Source organism: Lampetra fluviatilis, chromosome 3 (genome assembly GCF_964198595.1).
Source record: "Lampetra fluviatilis chromosome 3, kcLamFluv1.1, whole genome shotgun sequence".
Lineage (NCBI taxonomy): Eukaryota > Metazoa > Chordata > Hyperoartia > Petromyzontiformes > Petromyzontidae > Lampetra > Lampetra fluviatilis.
The window spans coordinates 7,121,613-7,138,092 of record NC_136277.1 but is presented as its reverse complement, the minus strand read 5'-3'; the positions used below and the strand labels follow the sequence as shown (position 1 = coordinate 7,138,092).

The 16,480-nt window shown below is 53.8% G+C and overlaps 1 protein-coding gene across 1 annotated transcript in view; it reads left to right on the top strand.

Annotated features, from left to right (window-relative positions):
- LOC144948113 (uncharacterized) overlaps nucleotides 1-16,480 on the top strand; it is a 128,114-nt gene that overhangs the window by 19,373 nt on the left and 92,261 nt on the right. The window contains exons 3-6 of the mRNA XM_078877545.1: nucleotides 4,190-4,275; nucleotides 13,251-13,461; nucleotides 13,703-13,805; nucleotides 14,242-14,497. Coding sequence (XP_078733671.1) covers nucleotides 4,190-4,275; nucleotides 13,251-13,461; nucleotides 13,703-13,805; nucleotides 14,242-14,497 — 656 coding nt within the window. The remainder of the gene's footprint in view (nucleotides 1-4,189; nucleotides 4,276-13,250; nucleotides 13,462-13,702; nucleotides 13,806-14,241; nucleotides 14,498-16,480) is intronic.

Genomic DNA, 16,480 nt, shown 5'->3' with positions numbered 1-16,480 from the left:
AGCACCGACACGGCATGACGGTAGTGACACAGAGCTGGCACACAGCGAGTAGTGACACAGCGAGTAGTGGCACACAGCGAGTAGTGACACACAGCGAGTAGTGGCACACAGCGAGTAGTGACACACAGCGAGTAGTGACACAGAGTAGTGACACACAGCGAGTAGTGACACACAGCGAGTAGTGACACAGAGTAGTGACACACAGCGAGTAGTGACACACAGCGAGTAGTGGCACACAGCGAGTAGTGGCACACAGCGAGTAGTGACACACAGCGAGTAGTGGCACACAGCGAGTAGTGACACACAGCGAGTAGTGGCACACAGCGAGTAGTGGCACACAGCGAGTAGTGGCACACAGCGAGTAGTGACACACAGCGAGTAGTGACACACAGCGAGTAGTGACACACAGCGAGTAGTGACAGAGTAGTGACACACAGCGAGTAGTGACACACAGCGAGTAGTGACACACAGCGAGTAGTGACACAGAGTAGTGACACACAGCGAGTAGTGACACACAGCGAGTAGTGGCACACAGCGAGTAGTGACAGAGTAGTGACACACAGCGAGTAGTGACACACAGCGAGTAGTGACACAGAGTAGTGACACACAGCGAGTAGTGACACAGAGTAGTGACACACAGCGAGTAGTGGCACACAGCGAGTAGTGACACACAGCGAGTAGTGACACACAGCGAGTGGTGACACACAGCGAGTAGTGACACACAGCGAGTAGTGGCACACAGCGAGTAGTGACACACAGCGAGTAGTGACACACAGCGAGTGGTGACACACAGCGAGTGTAGCAGTCGTAGTAGTCGCGGTGCGAGTGAGCGGCGCGTGCGTCGTTGTCACCGGTAGCGGCGTGGCGCCCGCAGCGCGCTGCCTGGAGCAGTGACACCACGTGGTGGTGGTGGTGCTCACGTGAACAGCACCACGTGGTGGTGGTCACGTGAGCAGTGACACCACGTGGTGGTGGTGGTGGCCTCGTCACCACTGCGCAGCACAGGGGCTGCCGCGGTGCACTTGGAACGACCACTGGGGAATTATCCTCACAACAACAACAACAACAACCACTCACAACAACAACTACTCACAACAACAACTACTCACAACAACAACCACTCACAACAACAATCTCTCAACAACAACCACTCACAACAATCTCTCAACAAACACTCAACGACTCGTCTCACTCTCTCGATCCACTCTGCCGATCCACTCTCTCCCTCCTACTAGACCAGGGGTCGGCAACCAAAATAACACGAAGAGCCATTTCTTTCCAATTCGGTACAAAATTCAGTATTTCAAGAGCCGCAATGCATCTGAGTACATACTGTACATACGTACATATCGTCAAGAAGCAGCCCGTAAAGAGCCGCATGCGGCTCCGGAGCCGTAGGTTGCCGACCCCTGCACTAGACTCACCTTCACCACTGAGCAGCTCACCCCTCCCATCTCATTCAGCCCCCCTCCTCCAACGCTTCTTCTCCCCTCCCTCTGACTCAGCCACTCAACACCCCCTCACTCACCACCCCCTCACTCGCTACCTCACTCACCGTGCAGTGTCCACTCACTCATCTCCACTTTCTCTTCATTCGTGGACGTTCATGGACACGCAACCAAAAACAAAGATCCCCCGTGTAGCCTCAACAGGCCAACGGCAACATCCACTCACAACAATAACCACTCACAACAATAACCACTCACAACGGCAATTCACAACAAGTCATCACAACAACAACCAATCACAACAACAATAACCACTCACTACAACAATAACCACTCACTACAACAATAACCACTCCCAACAACAACCACTCCCAACAACAATAACCACTCACAACAACAAATACTCACAACAACAAACAACCAATAACGACAGCAATTCACAACAACAACCACCCAGTACAACAACAACCACCCATTTTAACAACAACCACTCACAACAACCATAACAACCACTCACAACAACCATAACAACCACTCACAACAACAACCACTGACAACAACTACTCAACTCACTCTTCTCTCCCATTCACTCTCTCTCTTGATCCACTCTCTCCTGACCCTCAGCACGAAACTCCAGAGGTGTGGACTCGAGTCATGTGACTTGGACTCGAGTCAGACTCGAGTCATGAATTTGATGACTTGCGACTCGACTTGGACTTGCATAACAATGACTTTGTCCCACCTATGCGAAACTCAACTCCCTCACCACTGAGCAGCTCACCCCTCCCATCTCATTCAGCCCCCTCCTCCTCCCCTTCTTCTCTCCTCCCTTTCACTCAACACTCACTCACCACCCCTCACTCACCACCCCTCACTCACCACCCCTCACTCACCACCCCTCACTCACCACCCCTCACTCACCACCCCTCACTCACCACCCCTCACTCACCACCCCTCACTCACCACCCCCTCACCCGCTACCTCACTCACCGTGCAGTGTCCACTCACTCAACACTCACATCTTACTCGGCCACTCACCACCCCTCACTCACCACCCCCTCACTCACCACCCCCTCACCCACTACCTCACTCACCACCTCCACTTCCTCTTCATTCATGGACACGTGAACAAAGACAAAGGTCCCCCGTGTAGCCTCAGCAGGCCTTTGGGGCAAGTGCTGTTGGCGATCACCGATGAAGGGCGGCACTTTGCACAATGTGGTGGGTGGCCAGCACCACGCCCGACCGCCTTTGTCTCCCTAGAGGCGATGTTTACACTTCACATCAGGTACACATTTCAAGCTGAGTCGACCTAGGGGAAGCTCATGACCGGTTTAGATAATCGCCACTGGTGTTGGCCGTGAGCGGGAATCGAATTTGGGTCGTCGGGTTCACAGCGCAGCTGCACTACCACTACAACCACTACCACAACCACCATTACCTAACTACTATAACTACCACTACAACCACTACCACCACCACCACTACCTAACTACTATAACTACCACTACAACCACTACCACAACCACCATTACCTAACTACTATAACTACCACTACAACCACTACCACCACCACCATTACCTAACTACTATAACTACCACTACAACCACTACCACCACCACCATTACCTAACTACTATAACTACCACTACAACCACTACCACCACCACCACTACCTAACTACTATAACTACCACTACAACCACTACCACCACCACCATTACCTAACTACTATAACTACCACTACAACCACTACCACCACCACCATTACCTAACTACTATAACTACCACTACAACCACTACCACCACCACCACTACCTAACTACTATAACTACCACTACAACCACTACCACCACCACCACTACCTAACTACTATAACTACCACTACAACCACTACCACCACCACCATTACCTAACTACTATAACTACCACTACAACCACTACCACCACCACCACTACCTAACTACTATAACTACCACTACAACCACTACCACAACCACCATTACCTAACTACTATAACTACCACTACAACCACTACCACAACCACCACTACCTAACTAATATAACTACCACTACAACCACTACCACAACCACCACTACCTAACTACTATAACTACCACTACAACCACTACCACAACCACCACTACCTAACTACTATAACTACCACTACGACCACTACCACAACCACCATTACCTAACTACTATAACTACCACTACAAACACTACCACCACCATTACCTAACTACTATAACTACCACTACAACCACCATCACCAAACAGCAGCCGCGTCTCGGGCCGGTCTCCGTTGGCGAGGCGCAGGGAGCGGGCGGAGTTAAGGAGATGAGGGTGGTGAGGAGGTGAGGGGGTGAGGGTGGTGAGGGGGTGAGGGGCGCCAGAGAGAGGCGCCCAGCGCTGTGAGACCACGGGGAGGAGGTAGAGGTGGTGGTGGTGAGGGTGGTGAGGGTGATGGTGGTGAGGGTGATGGTGGTGAGGGTGGTGAGAGAGCGCGGCCTGGGGGTCGAGTTGACGGAGCAGCGGGTGAGGGGTTGGACAGCAGCAGGCGGTGACGACGGGGAGGCGACAGTACACGTGGTGTGTGTGTACATGGTGTGTGTGTGTACATGTTGTGTGTGTGTACGTGGTGTGTGTGTGTGTACACGATGTGTGTGTGCGCGCGCGGTGTGTGTGTGTGGTGGAGTGGAGGGACCTCTGAGTCTGATTCTCCTCTCTCTCTGGTCACAGGTCAGACCTTCGTGGACTGTGGAGGCCTCAAGTTCCTGCTGGGCCTGCTCAAGCACCACGCCTGCCAGGGCCTCATGCTGCGCTTTGTGAGTCACGCGGAGAGGGGGGGAGACAGAGAGAGTTAGAGACAGAGAGGGTTATAGACATGACTGCACGTTATTGACGTCCTAACAGACGAACCTTACAGCTCACAATGAGGGAGACAGACTTAGAAGACAAACGCCCACGTCGAGTGGGAGCATCCTCAGGGTGTCTTGTCGAGTGTTTGCAGAATCGCCAGTGTGAGTCCTGCCGGATCAGCTGTTTGTGCACTCTGTGTACATTCTTGTGTTTCTGCTTCTGCTGCGTGTGCCGTGTTGTTGTTCGCGTCTCGCGTAGCAAGTCCGTGCTGCGCCGTGCAATGTTGCCGTGTCGTGTGTGCACTGAGCGTCTCACCCGCCTCTACTACGAGTTGTCACTTGGGGGTCGCGACTTCAGCTGCGGCAGCGATCTCGCGTGCGGTCCCTTCTGCCTCCTCCTCCTCCTCCTCTATCCGCTCCTCCTCCTCTGCCGCGATGAGCTTCAGCCGCGTGCCAATCTGGCGGAGCCGTAGACACGAGACCACGTGGCAGTGCAGAGTGAACGCGCCGTCTCACACAGTGGAGACGCTCGCACCGGGGGCACCATCATGCTGGTGGCCTGCTGCTGCTGGACATCTCGAGAGAGAGGCAGAGAGAGAGTTAGACAGTTAATGAGTGAGTTAGAGAACGAGGTAGAGAGCGAGGTAGAGAGTAGGTGAGTTGGTGACAGGGTATCACTGTACCGCTGTCTGTGTGTGAGAGTTGTGGGCAGCGGGAGTGCAGTGGCTGGCGCGCTGCGCTACGACGATTATAGAAGCCGGTCCTGCGCCTCCCCTAGGTTGATTCGGCCTCAAAAGAGCAGCTGGTGCAGAGTGTGAACATCGCCACTAGGAGGACAAAGGCGACCGGGTGTGGTTCTGGTCAATCGCCTCCTCGTGTGCCGTGCCGGCACTCATAGCTGCTCGCTTACAGCACTTGCCACGACAGTACGTTAAGACTATACAGGGGATCTTTGTCTTTGTATGTATGAGGGTGTGGGTGAGTGTGTGAGAGTGTGTGAGAGTTGGCACAGTAGGGGGCACAGATGGTGCATCTGCCACTCGCCAGTCAAGCCGGCGAGCCTTCGACAGTGGACGTGGCCTTAGGGTGCACCTCGCCTGGCACCAGCACCGTAGTGACGTCACCGCCACTTAGCGGCGACTGGCGGCTGTTGTTGTGCGAGAGTGGGGATGTGTGAGTAGAACAGAGAGAGTGTAAGAGTGAGAATGAGTGAGTTGGTGTGAGTGAGTGAGGTAGTGTGAATTTGTGAGTGAATGAGGGAGCATGAGTGATGGTGAGTGGGAGTGAGGGTGAGAGAGGGGTGAGTGTGAGTGAGTTAGTGAGCAAGTGTGAGAGTGTTGTGAGTGATTAAGAGAGCGTGAATGAGAGGATGTGAGTGTGTGAGTGGTGGTGAGTGTGAATTGGTGAGTGTGAGTGAGTGTGAGTGGTGGTGAGTGTGAGTGGTGGTCAGTCTGAGTGGGGGTGAGTGGTGGTGAGTGGTGGTGAGTGTGAGTGAGTGAGTGGTGGTGAGTGTGTGAGTGAGTGTGAGTAGGGGTGAGTGGTGGTGAGTGTGAGTGAGTGTGGTGCCGTGTTGGCCTCCATCGGTGCTCACGCACAGCGCCTGCCCTCACAGTCTGTTCAGGCTACACGGGGGATCTTGTTGTCGTGAGGGAGAGTGAGGGAATAACTGAGTGTGTGATAGTGACTGTGTCTATATGGGTATGAGTGTGTGTGTGTATTTAAGAGTGAGGAGCGGTGGTGCAGCGGTTAGCTCACTGCACCACGAACCCAGGGATCCCGGTTTGATTCCCGCTCACGGCCAACGCCAGTGACGATTATCTGAACCGGTCCTGGGCCTCCTCTAGGTCCACTCAGCCTCAAACGAGTGTCCGGTGCGGTGTGTAAACATCACCACAAGGGAGACAAAGGCGACCGGGGCTGATGCCGGCCACCCACCACCTTGTGCGCCGTGCCGGCCTTCACAGGCGCCGCTCGCTAACAGCTCTTGCCCCGACAGCCTGCTAAGGCTATCCGGGCGACCTTTGTCTTTGTGCGTGAGCGTGCGGGTGAGAGGGAGCGAGGCAGAGTGACGGTGAGTGAGTGACAGTGAGTGAGTGACAGTGAGTGAGTGTGAGTGAGTGACAGTGAGTGAGTGACAGTGAGTGAGTGGCAGTGAGTGACAGTGAGTGAGTGACAGTGAGTGAGTGAGTGACAGTGAGTGAGTGACAGTGAGTGAGTGACAGTGAGTGAGTGACAGTAAGTAACAGTGAGTGACAGTGAGTGAGTGAGTGGCAGTGAGTGAGTGACAGTGAGTGAGTGGCAGTGAGTGGCAGTGAGTGGCAGTGAGTGAGTGACAGTGAGTGAGTGACAGTGAGTGAGTGACAGTGGGTGACAGTGAGTGAGTGGCAGTGAGTGACAGTGAGTGAGTGGCAGTGAGTGGCAGTGAGTGACAGTGAGTGGCAGTGAGTGAGTGACACTGAGTGAGTGACAGTGAGTGACAGTGAGTGACAGTGAGTGAGTGGCAGTGAGTGGCAGTGAGTGGCAATGAGTGCCAGTGAGTGAGTAACAGTGAGTGACAGTGAGTGACAGTGAGTGAGTGAGTGGCAGTGAGTGAGTGAGTGAGTGGCAGTGAGTGGCAGTGAGTGACAGTGAGTGAGTGAGTGGCAGTGAGTGAGTGACAGTGAGTGACAGTGAGTGACTGTGAGTGAGTGACAGTGAGTGAGTGACAGTGAGTGAGTGACAGTGAGTAACAGTGAGTGACAGTGAGTGAGTGAGTGGCAGTGAGTGACAGTGAGGGAGTGACAGTGAGTGAGTGGCAGTGAGTGACAGTGAGTGGCAGTGAGTGAGTGAGTGGCAGTGAGTGACAGTGAGTGAGTGACAGTGAGTGACAGTGAGTGAGTGGCAGTGAGTGACAGTGAGTGAGTGGCAGTGAGTGGCAGTGAGTGGCAGTGAGTGACAGTGAGTGAGTAACAGTGAGTGACAGTGAGTGACAGTGAGTGAGTGAGTGGCAGTGAGTGGCAGTGAGTGACAGTGAGTGAGTGAGTGGCAGTGAGTGAGTGACAGTGAGTGACAGTGAGTGAGTGACAGTGAGTGAGTGACAGTGAATGACAGTGGGTGACAGTGAGTGGCAGTGAGTGAGTGACAGTGTCTGTGAGTTCATCTGAGTGAGAGTGAATGAGAGTGGGTGATTGAGAGTGTGAATGAGTGAGAATAAGTGGTAGTGTGATTTAGTGAATGAGTGGAGAGTGAGTGAGAAGGCGAATCCTTCAATGAGTGCCAGTGAGTTAGAGCTTGGTGAGTGTGAGTTAGTTCATCATCCATTGATTACCAAGTGTCAGTCAGTGACTAGCGGTAACTAGCCCATGTAGCAACAAGTATTAGTTACTGTCCCATGTAGCATCACATACTGTAGTAGTCGGTGACTAAGCCATTCAGCACCAAGTGTCAGTCAGTTACTAGCCCCTGTAGCAACAAGTGACAGTGAGTGACAGTGAACGAGTGATAGTGAGTGAGTGACAGTGAGTGACAGTGAACGAGTGATAGTGAGTGACCGTGAGTGAGTGATAGTGAGTGACACTGAGTGACAGTGAGTGAGTGACAGTGAGTGACAGTGAGTGAGTGACAGTGAGTGAGTGACTGAGTGAGTGACTGAGTAAGTGACAGTGAGTGAGTGACAGTGAGTGAGTGACAGTGAGTGAGTGACTGTGAGTGACAGTGAATGACAGTGAGTAAGTGACAGTGAGTGACTGTGAGTGACAGTGAGTGACTGTGAGTGACAGTGAGTGAGTGACAGCGAGTGACAGTGAGTGGCAGTGAGTGACAGTGAGTGAGTGACAGTGAGTGAGTGACAGTGAGTGACAGTGAGTGACAGTGAGTTAGTGACAGTGAGTGAGTGACAGTGAGTGAGTGACAGTGAGTGACAGTGAGTGAGTGACCGTGAGTGACAGTGAGTGAGTGACAGTGAGTGAGTGACAGTGAGTGACAGTGAGTGAGTGACACTGAGTGAGTGACAGTGAGTGACAGTAAGTGAGTGACAGTGAGTGAGTGAGAGTGAGTGACAGTGAGTGAGTGACAGTGAGTGACAGTGAGTGAGTGACAGTGAGTTATAGTGAGTGACAGTGAGTGACAGTGAGTGAGTGACAGCGAGTGACAGTGAGTGAGAGTGAGTGAGTGACAGTGAGTGAGTGACAGTGAGTGACAGTGAGTGGCAGTGAGTGACAGTGAGTGAGTGACAGTGAGTGAGTGACAGTCAGTGAGTGACAGTGAGAGAGTGAGTGAGTGACAGTGAGTGAGTGACATTGAGTGACAGTGAGTGAGCGACAGTGAGTGAGTGAGTGACAGTGAGTGACAGTGAGTGAGTGACAGTGAGTGAGTGACAGTGAGTGACAGTGAGTGAGTGACAGTGAGTGAGTGACAGTGAGTGACAGTGAGTGGCAGTGAGTGACAGTGAGTGAGTGACAGTGAGTGAGTGCGTGAGTGACAGTGAGTGACAGTGAGTGAGTGACAGTGAGTGACAGTGAGTGAGTGACAGTGAGTGACAGTGAGTGAGTGACGGTGAGTGAGTGACAGTGAGTGACAGTGAGTGAGCGACAGTGAGTGACAGTGAGTGAGTGACAGTGAGTGAGTGACAGTGAGTGACAGTGAGTGAGTGACAGTGAGTGAGTGACAGTGAGCGACAGTGAGTGACAGTGAGTGAGCGACAGTGAGTGAGTGAGTGACAGTGAGTGACGGTGAGTGAGTGACAGTGAATAAGTGACAGTGAGTGACAGTGAGTGAGTGACAGTGAGTGACAGTGAGTGAGTGACAGTGAGTGAGTGACTGAGTAAGTGACAGTGAGTGAGTGACAGTGAGTGAGTGACAGTGAGTGAGTGACTGTGAGTGACAGTGAATGACAGTGAGTAAGTGACAGTGAGTAAGTGACAGTGAGTGACTGTGAGTGACAGTGAGTGAGTGACAGCGAGTGACAGTGAGTGAGTGACAGTGAGTGACAGTGAGTGAGTGACTGAGTGAGTGACTGAGTAAGTGACAGTGAGTGAGTGACAGTGAGTGAGTGATAGTGAGTGACACTGAGTGACAGTGAGTGAGTGACAGTGAGTGACAGTGAGTGAGTGACAGTGAGTGACAGTGAGTGAGTGACTGAGTGAGTGACTGAGTAAGTGACAGTGAGTGAGTGACAGTGAGTGAGTGACAGTGAGTGAGTGACTGTGAGTGACAGTGAATGACAGTGAGTAAGTGACAGTGAGTAAGTGACAGTGAGTGACTGTGAGTGACAGTGAGTGAGTGACAGTGAGTGACAGTGAGTGAGTGACAGTGAGTGACAGTGAGTGACAGTGAGTTAGTGACAGTGAGTGACAGTGAGTGAGTGACAGTGAGTTACAGTGAGTGAGTGACCGTGAGTGACAGTGAGTGAGTGACACTGAGTGAGTGACAGTGAGTGACAGTGAGTGAGTGACAGTGAGTGAGTGAGAGTGAGTGACAGTGAGTGAGTGACAGTGAGTGACAGTGAGTGAGTGACAGTGAGTTATAGTGAGTGACAGTGAGTGACAGTGAGTGAGTGACAGCGAGTGACAGTGAGTGAGTGACAGTGAGTGACAGTGAGTGACAGTGAGTGAGTGACCATGAGTGACAGTGAGTGAGTGACAGTGAGTGAGCGACAGTGAGTGAGTGACAGTGAGTGAGAGTGAGTGAGTGACAGTGAGTGAGTGACAGTGAGCGACAGTGAGTGAGTGACAGTGAGTGACAGTGAGTGACAGTGAGTGACAGTGAGTGAGTGACAGTGAGTGACAGTGAGTGGCAGTGAGTGACAGTGAGTGAGTGACAGTGAGTGAGTGACAGTCAGTGAGTGAGAGTGAGTGAGTGAGTGACAGTGAGTGAGCGACAGTAAGTGACAGTGAGTGGCAGTGAGTGACAGTGAGTGAGTGACAGTGAGTGAGAGTGAGTGAGTGACAGTGAGTGAGTGACAGTGAGTGACAGTGAGTGAGCGACAGTGAGTGAGTGACAGTGAGCGACAGTGAGTGAGTGACAGTGAGTGACAGTGAGTGGCAGTGAGTGACAGTGAGTGAGTGACAGTGAGTGAGTGACAGTCAGTGAGTGACAGTGAGTGAGAGTGAGTGAGTGACAGTGAGTGAGTGACAGTGAGTGACAGTGAGTGGCAGTGAGTGACACTGAGTGAGTGACAGTGAGTGAGTGACAGTCAGTGAGTGACAGTGAGTGAGAGTGAGTGAGTGACAGTGAGTGAGTGACAGTGAGTGACAGTGAGTGAGCGACAGTGAGTGAGTGAGTGACAGTGAGTGACAGTGAGTGAGTGACAGTGAATAAGTGACAGTGAGTGACATTGAGTGAGTGACAGTGAGTGACAGTGAGTGAGTGACAGTGAGTGACAGTGAGTGAGTGACAGTGAGTGAGTGACAGTGAGTGAGTGACAGTGAGTGACAGTGAGTGACAGTGAGTGAGTGACAGTGAGCGACAGTGAGTGAGTGACAGTGAGTGAGTGACAGTGAGTGACAGTGAGTGACAGTGAGTGAGTGACTGTGAGTGACAGTGACTGAGTGACAGTGAGTAAGTGACATGAGTGACAGTGAGTGAGTGACAGTGAGTGACAGTGAGTGGCAGTGAGTGACAGTGAGTGACAGTGAGTGAGTGACAGTCAGTGAGTGACAGTGGGTGAGTGACAGTGAGTGACAGTGAGTGACAGTGAGTGAGTGACAGTGAGCGACAGTGAGTGAGTGACAGTGAGCGACAGTGAGTGAGTGACAGTGAGTGAGTGACAGTGAGTGACAGTGAGTGAGTGACAGTGAGTGACAGTGAGTGAGTGACAGTAAGTGACAGTGAGTGAGCGACAGTGAGTGAGTGAGTGACAGTGAGTGACAGTGAGTGAGTGACAGTGAGTGACAGTGAGTGAGTGACAGTGAGTGACAGTGAGTGACAGTGAGTGAGTGACAGTGAGTGACAGTGAGTGAGTGACTGTGAGTGACAGTGACTGAGTGACAGTGAGTAAGTGACAGTGAGTGACAGTGAGTGAGTGACAGTGAGTGACAGTGAGTGAGTGACAGTGAGTGAGTGACAGTGAATGAGTGACAGTGAGTGACAGTGAGTGAGTGACAGTGAGTGACAGTGAGTGAGTGACAGTGAGTGAGTGACAGCGCTCCACTCGTGGCCCTCGCTCGTGGGGTTTAGTGTCACAGGGACAATAGGGTTTTTCTTTACTACAAACATCAACTTATTGTTTGTAATAATGGTACATTTTAAACAATCCCAGCTGGGGATCGAGCCCAGACCTGTGCAGTTCCACAGGTGTCGGTTATCTCATTGTGCCAGAGCAACTCGGCCTCACTCTCCTGACGTCTTTGTTAGTTAACAACAATAGTTTTGTCTTTCAATGAACGTGGATTTATATTGCCTATACAGCAATAGAAAGTGCCTGTCGTGTTGAGCAATGTAACCACAGTAGCAGCAGCAGCAGCTGCTGTGGTTACGCAACAGAATCTTGTCTCCTGCAGCAGCTGATTGGGATCCCATTCTGCTGGCGGCCGATCAGATCCAGATTCCAAACACTCGGAGTGGATCTCAGCGGCTGGGATTCCGGGTCAGGCCGAGCGCTCCTCATGACATCAGCTCCCATGGGCCCCGCACCGTGCACTGCGATGTTGAAGTCATCATCATCATCACAATCATTATCACCATCATCATTATCACCACCATCATCTCCATCACCACCACCACCATCATCTCCATCATCACCACCATCATCTCCACCACCATCATCTCCATCATCACCACCATCATCTCCATCATCACCACCATCATCTCCATCATCACCACCATCACCACCATTACTCATCATCACCACCACCATCATCACCAACATCATCACCAACATCATCATTGTTACCATCATTACCACCATCACTCATCACGACCATCATCATCATCATCACCACCATCATCACCATCAGCCACTGCTGGATGAAGGCCTCCCCAAACCGTCCCAAACATTGTTCAAGACAATCTCAAACAAGTTGCAATGCAGCTACTCGCTTGCTCAGCCCCATCTCATGGCCCAGCTGAGTGGGCAGCTGAGTAGGAAGCTGAGTGGGAAGCTGAGTGGGAAGCTGAGTGGGATGCTGAGTGGGCAGCTGAGTGGGAAGCTGAGTGGGAAGCTGAGTGGGAAGCTGAGTGGGCAGCTGAGTGTGAAGCTGAGTGGGCAGCTGAGTGGGCAGCTGAGTGGGCAGCTGAGTGGGAAGCTGAGTGGGAAGCTGAGTGGGCAGCTGAGTGGGAAGCTGAGTGTGAAGCTGAGTGGGAAGCTGAGTGTGAAGCTGAGTGGGCAGCTGAGTGGGCAGCTGAGTGGGAAGCTGAGTGGGATGCTGAGTGGGCAGCTGAGTGGGAAGCTGAGTGGGCAGTTGAGTGGGAAGCTGAGTGGGAAGCTGAGTGGGATGCTGAGTGGGAAGCTGAGTGGGCAGTTGAGTGGGAAGCTGAGTGGGCAGCTGCACGGAGCTCCGAGGGATCCCTGACAGAGCCAGAGGCAGGCCCCAGCCTGGCGCTGCGCTGCACACCGCACGACGCTCATCGTCACAGACGCAGCAGCAGCAGCAGGCGGTTGTTGTCACTTTTGCCGTGAACAGGAAACCCGCTTCCTCAGCGCAGTTCTCAGCGTCGCTTGCACCGTTTGTCGCCGTCGATCCACGCTGCTGCGTCGCATCAGGACGCGGTTTGTGTTGCGGTTCGTCACTTTTGTTACGTTGCATTGGAAACTGAAACTCACCTCCTTCGAGTTTTGCCTGAAACTCGTTTACGTTGCATCAACACGCGAGTTGTTTCAACAGGAACTACGTCTGTGCATCTTATTTGTTATTATGCTTCATCAGAAATGTAATTTTATTACATTTTATTGGTAGTTGATTTTCTTATTTATTCCAATGTAGCTGTAGAATGAACCTGGCGTTCGCTGTGGTGACTCGTTGCAGGAATCCAAAAACACGCTGAGGTTTGCGGTATCAACTCTCACAAACCTGAGCATGGAGCCGGAGCTGAAGTCGTGCTTCCACCAGGAGCTGGCGGCGGACGTGCTGGCCTGCTACCTGGACGTGCCCGACGCACCCTGCAAGCTCTCCGCTCTTTACGCCCTGGCCAGGATCTCCACTGAGCAGGACCTGGACATCATCTGTAACGCACAGGGTGAGGAGGAGTCTCACAACGGGCTGTGTGACCACCCTTGGTGTGAGGGGCACTGGGGTCAAGGTGTGTAGAGTCACGTGGCCACTCAGCCCCCGAGTGGCTACTCGGTGCCGGCGTCTCTCCGTGCGTGGCGATCGACCGCGACGGGGGGAGTGGAGAGGAGGCCGCGTCACCGACCACGCCCCTGACCCAGTCACGTGACCCCCCCCCACTGCCCCCGTGCTGCTGAGGGCCCTGCCAGGCCGCGTGCTCAGCTCGAGGCGCTGCCGCTCTCTCGCCGCGCCGGTGCCGGTGCCGGGAGGCCCCAGCCAGGGCAGAGACAGCGTGCTCTGCTGGGTGCTGCTGTGTGTGTGCTGTGTGTGCTGGTGTGCCCTGGTGTGTGCTGCTGTCTGTGCTGCCCTGTGTACTGTGTTTGCTGCTGTGTGTGTGTGCTGATTGCTGTGTGCGCTGTGTGCTTATGCTGTGTGCTGCATATTGTCCATAAGCTGTGTGTGCTGTGTGCTGCTAGGGGCCGTCCATAAATGACGTCACGAGATTTTGGACGATTTTTGACCCCCCTCCATCGTCACACGGCGGCACAAAAAGTCAGACGCCCCCTCAAATATGACGTCACAAAGCTCTGCCCCACCCCCCCCAAAAAAATAAAACATGCTTCAAATCGGTTTAAACTACTGTCATTGTACTGCGTAGTTAATGTGCACATTTTGATGTGACGTCACATTTCTCAAACCCCCCCCCCCCCGTCACACATCGTCACAAATATCTGACCCCCCCCCCCAGGTGCGTGACGTCATTTATGGACGGCCCCCTACTGCATGTTGTCGGTGTGCTACTGCTGATGTGTGTTGTGTGCTGCTGTGTGTTGTTTACGCTGTGTGTGCGTGCTGCTGCTGCAGGAGCCATCTCCCTGCTGACGGACATGGTGAACCGGCCCTCATACAAGAACTTCACGGCGCTGGAGAACATCCTGTACCCTGCCACGGGGCTGGTGAAGACTCTCACCATGGTCTCCATCACGGCCGGCATCCGCAGGAAGGTGAGGAGGCCTCGTGCTCCGTGCCGCTGCCTCCTAGCCAGGCGACAGCGGCCGCTGTGCCGATGGCTCCAGGGGAGAGCCCCTTGGGGCAGCAGCGTGGCGCTTGTAGAGAGAGGGGGGACGGGGGGTGGGGGCGGTGGGGACGGGGGGGGGGTGGGGACGGGGGGTGGGGGCGGTGGGGACGGGGGGTGGGGGCGGTGGGGACGGGGGGTGGGGGCGGTGGGGACGGGGGGTGGGGGCGGTGGGGACGGGGGGTGGGGGGGACGGGGGGAGCTGTGCCCAGACACCAGCGATGACGACACCAGAGCAGGCGGTGCGAGGGTCTCTCCATGCGCACAATGCTCACGGGAGCAGCGCTACGACCAGTGCAGGTGATGGACTCGTGGATGTCAATAATTATATACACTCGTTGACTACAACTTGAGATATCATGTTTAAGGAATTAAAATAAATATTGTTATAATTGTTCATCATAACTTGCGAGTGCACATAAAGCGTAACATGGCTGCAGGATAATGTACTGCGCTGCTTTTGATGCTTGGATATTTACAAGACGCGCGTTTGTCCATGAATGGGCAGCTAGACAAGTCTACAGCTACACGCGTCTACACAGCATCACAGCGTTCATACAAATCTGGTTACTGGGCTGAACCTGATCTCCACGTGGTTGGTGTGGCAGCTGTGAACATCCCAGATGCTCCACTCTGTGAGTCACTCACGTGACTGCGTAGAGTGACTCTGTCCAGATTCTCACAGACAGCAGATCTGTGTGTTTACTGTGTGTAGATGGGAGATTACTGTGTTTAGAAGGGAGATTATTTTGATTAGATAAGAGATTACTTAGTTTAGTTGGGAGATTACTTTGATTGGAATCCACTTGTACTGCCATCCCCTGGCAAGCCAGGAGGTGGTGGCCTGGCTCCCGTGGGAGTTTCACAAATTTGTGCGATTCGCCAACCCTCGCCTCCACAGCGCTGGGTCACGGTGCACAGAGCCCCCGGCGCTACGTGGGGTCACTAGCGAGCGATGTTCAGCGTCGGACCGTGACGCTGGCTCGCATCACCGCTGGTTTTCAATCGCGGATCTTTAACGTCCGCTGTGAAGCAGGCCGCGTGCACGTTTGGTGACTCCCCCCGTGGTATTAACCAGGGCGGCCCCTGGGATCAAACCCTGAGGCTCTACACGAAGCAGCGACCGCGCCGCCGCCGGGCCCCGTCAGCTCCCTCACTGCGAGCGGCCGTCACTCAGCACAGCGCACGGCTGGGAGAGTCTCTGTGCGGACTCGGTGGGGTGGTGGGGGGCTCGGTTGGTCTGGGCCCCCCTCAAGTAACACCGGGGGAGCCCAACGGCTCCTCTAGCAGAGCAGAGCTGGGCCCAGCAACACAGGGGATGAGTCTACACAGCTTCACAGCTAAATAACAAACATACATTGACAATAGCAGTACAGGAACAGTAAACAATAACGCAGTATAAACAATCCAACTAAATTTGCAGTCAGATCATTTCAGTTGTGGAATGAAGCACTAATCAACAGTAATTAGTTTCATGAAATTCAGAATCACAACTCAACTCATCAGACGCTGCAAGGGATCCGCGTGCTGCAGGGGCTGCGTGGAAGCGCAGGAGAGCGGCGACGCTTCCCTCGCACGAGACCACCGCTAGCGGAGTCCAGACGCGGGGTGCCCCTCTGAGACACGGCAGCGGGTGCCGAGGCTCGCACCGCGGGGACTCGCGTGCGGAGTTCGTGCGGCAGAGAGACTCGGGGGCGACCGCCCAGGAAATGAACTCTCCCCGGCGGTGCCGTCTCCCCGTAGCGCCGGCAGGAGGCAGCGGGGCGCGCGGTAGCGGCCACGCCGGTGGGCGGAGCGGTCCTCGCGCAGAGGGAAGCGCGGGAGGGAAACCCGGCCCGGACTCGGCGAGGCCGCGGCGCCAGTGACGCACCGCTAGGGAGCGGTTCGCGACGAGCGTCGTTCGCTCTCTGGG